Raw genomic sequence first — 5,593 nt, 5'->3', positions numbered from 1 at the left:
GGGGTGGGGTGGAGAGGGGGGGCTAATCGCAGTTGGCATGGACGAAGCAGACAGCATTTATTTATTTATTTATTTTATATATTTATTTATTGTAATTCAATGACTTGCATGTATTTTCTACAAATGACATAGAGGGTCGGGGTGGTTTCTGAATTTTGTTGGGGCAAGGACGTCTTTTGATGTAACTGAAAAATATGCCTCCTCCAACTACCACGAAGGCCGCCAAATATGGTTAGTTTAAATACTAGAGGGTTAAGGATTTTATTCCCCTGGACTTAGTGCATCTAAGACCACATGATCCGAAGTGACTGTTTTTTCATAAAACAGCAGAGGGTAAAAAGTGGGTAATTTTGTTGCTACTTCTAGCAAGCTGAGCAATCATGTAGTAGTTCCCTCAATGGCTTTGGTGGTTTTTGACATCATAAGTAGGTGGTGGGGGAGAGTTTCATTTGCAGGAAACCTTAAAAATTTATTAATAGGTGTCGACAGAACTGTGACGTAAGAAGTTCACTTGGTAACCACATGGTTTCAAATTCAGCCCCACTGCATGGTACTTTGGGCAAGAGTCTTCTGCTTCAGCCCTGGCTCAACCAAAGCCTTCTAAGTGGATTTAGCAGACAGAAACTGAAAGAAGCTTTCACACACCGTCGCCTTACTGGCACTTGTGCCGGTGGCACGTTAGAAAATCATTCGAGCAAGGTCGTTGCCAGTGCCGCTGGACTGGCCCCTGTGCAGGTGGCATGTAAAAAACACCATTTTGAGCGTGGCCGTTGCCAGTACCGTGTGACTGGCCCTCGTGCTGGTGGCACGTAAAAGCACCCACTACACTCTCGGAGTGGTTGGCGTTAGGAAGGGCATCCAGCTGCAGAAACTCTGCCAAATCAGATTGGAGCCTGGTGTAGCCATCTGGATCACCAGTCCTCAGTCACATCATCCAACCCATGCTAGCATGGAAAGTGGATGTTAAACGATGATGATGGTGATGATGATATATATATATATATCTATATATATATATATATATATATATATATATATACATAGGCATGGATATTTGTGTTACTGTCTCCTTGCCTTGACATTGCATGAGAATTGTAAATGAGTGTCACTGTCAGACAAGTGGTGTCCTTTGTTTCCAATCTTCCATGAAAATGTCTTGTCCAGAGGAAATATTATCTTACTTGGATACAGTCAAAGGTAGGCAACAGGAAGGGCATCCTGCTGTAGAAAATTCACCTCAACAAATTCTATCCAACTCAGGCAAGCATGAAAAAAAAGTATACATTAAAATGATGATGGTTCCTTAAAGTCAGGAGAAGACTGCGAACTCATAATAACAAAGAAAATATCTAAAATTGCCACTAGCTGAATAAACAGTTAATTTTCGAAGGAGGTCCTTAGATGATCAGAGTTGACCTAGGGCTAAAACCACATCAACAAAATACAAATCCACACACACCTTACACATAGACACACCTAATGCACAAGCGAGCATGACAACAAGATTAATGTTTTTTGGACAATTTAACCAACTTCATCTTTAGAGATGAAAAAAAATCTCTTCAAATATTAAAAAAAAAATTATTTATTTTTTAAAAAAAAAAAGCAAAAACAATTTTTTTTCAACAAAAAAAAAAACTAATGTTTTGATCAAAGATAACCAATCACAACATAACTTTAAATAAAAATATTATGAAAAAATCTTTCATCTCTAAATCTGTAGTTAATAGTCCATAAAACTTATAATCTTATTAACGACAAGTCATTTCAGACATTTAATTAGCCACTGTTGTTGTTGTTGTGCCTTAGCCACAGGAAGTAGTGCTAATAATAATAATTCTTTCTAAAACAAGTACAATATGCGTAATTTCTGGGGAAAGGACAGGTCGATTACATCAATACCAGTGCTCAACTAATGTTTATTTTATTGATTCTGTAAGGGTGAAAGGCAAAGTCAACTTCAGTGGGATTTGAACTCAGAATATAAAAGAGCTGGAAGAAATATCACAAAGCATTTTGTCTGGCATCATTTATCTTTTATTGTTTGTTTGTTTCAGTAATTTGATGAAAGACAAAGTCGACCTCAGCAGAATTTGAACTCAGAACATGAAGATAGATAAAACATCACAAAGCATTTTGCTCAGCGTGCTAATGATTCTGCCAACTCAGATCGTCTGAAGGGTAAAGACCCCACTTGGTCATGAATGACCATGGGACTGTACCTAGAAAGTTAGCCTCCGAGGTACAAGTCCAGGTAAGGTTATTTGTTGAAGACCAGCAGTCACTCATGCATACCAGCCTCCCCTCTCTAAGCCACCAATGTTATCCAAGGGAAAGGCAAAGGCCGATACAACTTGGCACCAGTAACGTCACAACTCATTTCTACATCTGAGTGAACCGGAGCAACGTGAAATAAAGTGTCTTGCTCAAGAACACAACACACAGCCCAGTCCAGGAATTGAACTCACTACTTCATGAGTGTGAGTCCGATGCTTTAACCACTGAACCATGTGCCTTCACTAGAACCAATGTCATGGGAACTGGTTAAGCAGGCTGTATGAGTCTAAGGTTTGAGGTAGTAATGTCCAGAGCCTGATGATGATGATGATGATGATGATGATGTGCTCTGGAAATGTCGCATTCCTGAATATCTTGCAGTAACATGAAGTTCCAGAACACAAAGCCTATTACCAATTGTTATGTATTATAGAAGAGTTAATGGTTGCACATATTGGAATTCTATATGGTAAAATTTTCAGGAACACAATGTTTCAATAATGTAGGGGGTGTCTATACTGTTTCTATTCTTTTTTTTTTTTTTTGTCTCTCCCAGACAGTGGACTACTTTATCCAATGTCCTTCCTTTTCAAAGAGAATAGGATGTACTCTGAGGATTGCTATTTTTTGCATATCAGCTCATCAGCCACAGTAGTTTGGTCCTTTAGTCAAAGTTGTTGACAAATAAGAATGAAAATAGCTTGGAATATTTCATTTTTGTATTTGATTTACAAAAATCATGATGTGAACTTATGTGTTGAAGCAGATTTTGTGGTATCCTGGGAGGGCCATTATGCCAATAATAAACATACACACTGTTTCTATTTCATTTTTTTTTTTACTATTAGTTAATAAATTGGTTAAATGCTAATGAATTGATTAATAATAATAAAAGAAGTGAAATACAACCAGCGCATGTTTATTATTGGCTTTATGACCCTCCCAAAATATTTTTAAAAAAATGAAAATAGCATATTAAATCAATAAACTGGCTTACTATTGTATGAGAATCTCACACAGACGAATGTGCCCACACGTTGCCGCAGCATGCATTGGTGTCCAAAGTTCACTGTCGCGTGCATTTATGTTAGCACCAAAATCAAGCAGGAGTTGCATCAGCTTCTTACTTTCATCAATACAACACTGGAAAATATAAGAAATTCAAGAATACATTATACAAGAAGGTTTTTTTCTTCTTTTTTTTTGGGCAAATATTTTTTATTAGAATTCATAATGGTCAGTAAATACACAGGGTTTTTATTTTCCCCTGAAATAGAATCAGTAACATGAAGTTTTCCTTTAGAGCTATGACTCCCTAAACTTTTTTGAATTATAGACTGGTTTCATGCAAGACAATTTTTCTACAGACCAGAGGATCAGGCGCATTACAAAACACAGTAAAGTGCCTAATAGATTCTTCAATTATTACATATATTGGATTGCCCATGTTCAGTCCACTGCAGGATGAGGACCTCAGCATGTTGTCTCAACCAGAAAATGGCACGAGATCATACTGGTTTGATGAGCATACTCTGCAACACTAGTTCAACATGGTTTAGCAGAGGGGTGCAGTTTTTATACTCATACCCAGGAGTAGTTGAGTCAATTACATCAACCCCTGCCCCCTAGTACTCAGCTGATCCTTTTCTTATTGACCTCCAAAAGGATGAAAAGCAAAGCCGACCTTACCCAAAATATCCTTTTCCAAAGACAGTAAGGATGGTGATGTGAAGGAGATTTTGCTGCTATTTCTAACAGACCAAACAACCACATAAAGGCTCCCTTGTTGGTTGATGTTACTAGTAGTGATGTTGTGTTGGTAATGTTGTTGTAGTTGTTGGTGATGATGGTGGTAGTGGTGGTGCACATATGGCAGCAATGATGGTAACAATATTGCCGTTTCTGTTGACAATGTGAAATGCTCCGGTGACTGCTATTTGGGAAGATCGACCCACAGATTACAGCAAACAAAAGCTTCTTGCCCTGCTCTACTTCGTTTGAATACATAATAGCTGGTCTTTTTTATTTTTATGAACAACAACAACAACAAAATCACAATTATTAAAGAAATAGTCCAAAAAAAAAAAAGAGAAAGCCATCATCATCATCATTAATAATATTATTACCACTATTATTATTGCCATTATTATTATTATTATTATTATTATTATTGCCATTATTATTATTATTATTATTATTGCCATTATTATTATTATTATTATTGCCATTATTATTATTATTATTATTATTATTATTGCCATTATTATTATTATTATTATTATTGCCATTATTATTATTATTATTATTGCCATTATTATTATTATTATTATTATTATTATCATCATAGTAGTAGTTTTGCTGAGTGCTTTTTTTTCTTTTCTTTTTAATTTCCCTTGTGTTAACAGCATTGTATACAATGTCTGCGTCTGTGTACGCAGTGCTTAGTAGTTCTATTAAAGACTAAGAGCTAGGCTTAAAAGCCATCAGACAAAAGAGGTTTAGTTGTGCGGTGGAAACGATGGATGATAAGAGTGCCAGACTCTAAAAAAGCCACAGACAAAAGCAGGCAGTCTTTTTGAGTGGAAGAAATTACAGTGCTAAACTCTAAAAGCCATCAAGGCAAATAGAGGACAGCTAAAATCATAGAAATGATAGAGCCAGACGCTAAAAGCTAATATTATTTAGTTATATAGTAAGGCGGCAAACTGGTGGAGTTGTTAGCATCTAAGGTAAATTGCTTAGTAGCATTTTGTCCGTCTAAGTTCTGAGCTCAAATTCAGCTAAGGTCATTTTGCTTATCCTTTCAGGATCAATAAGATAAATACCAGTCATCTACTGGGGTCGATGTAATCAACCTTCCCTTCCTCACAAAAGTTCTGGTCCTGTACCCATAAAAGAAAGGATTACTATTATTATTATTATTATTATCATTATTATTATCATTATCATTATTATTATTATTATTATCATTATGGTTAATATAGAAAGGATTGAGGTAACTCCTCCTGAAGATATAGAATCAAAATTAAAAGAAGAGTGCCATTTGTTATCTAGTGAACAATATTTCGACATCTCGCGTGTCTTCAACTGGTTCGAAAAATAAATTTGTCAATCTACTTCATTTAACGTGCAAGTGGCTGAGCACTCCACAGACACGTGTACCCTTAACGTAGTTCTCAGGGAAATTCAGCGTGACACAGAGTGTGACAAGGCTGGACCTTTTGAAATACAGGTACAACAGAAACAGTAAGAAAGAATGAGAGAAAGTTGTGGTGAAAGAGTACAGCAGGGTTCGCCACATCCCCTGCCAGAGCCC

The 5,593-nt window shown here is 36.5% G+C and overlaps 1 protein-coding gene across 3 annotated transcripts in view; it reads right to left on the bottom strand.

Annotated features, from left to right (window-relative positions):
- LOC106873321 (protein phosphatase 1 regulatory subunit 12A) overlaps positions 1–5,593 on the bottom strand; it is a 231,579-nt gene that overhangs the window by 22,222 nt on the left and 203,764 nt on the right. For all 3 annotated transcript variants that reach the window (XM_052975110.1, XM_052975109.1, XM_052975111.1), the window contains exon 5: positions 3,275–3,420. In XM_052975110.1, coding sequence (XP_052831070.1) covers positions 3,275–3,420 — 146 coding nt within the window. The remainder of the gene's footprint in view (positions 1–3,274; positions 3,421–5,593) is intronic.

The sequence above is a fragment of the Octopus bimaculoides genome, chromosome 20, assembly GCF_001194135.2.
Source record: "Octopus bimaculoides isolate UCB-OBI-ISO-001 chromosome 20, ASM119413v2, whole genome shotgun sequence".
In the NCBI taxonomy this organism is placed as follows: Eukaryota; Metazoa; Mollusca; class Cephalopoda; order Octopoda; family Octopodidae; genus Octopus; species Octopus bimaculoides.
Note: the sequence above shows the minus strand (reverse complement) of the source record. Positions and strands in the feature narration are given on the sequence as shown.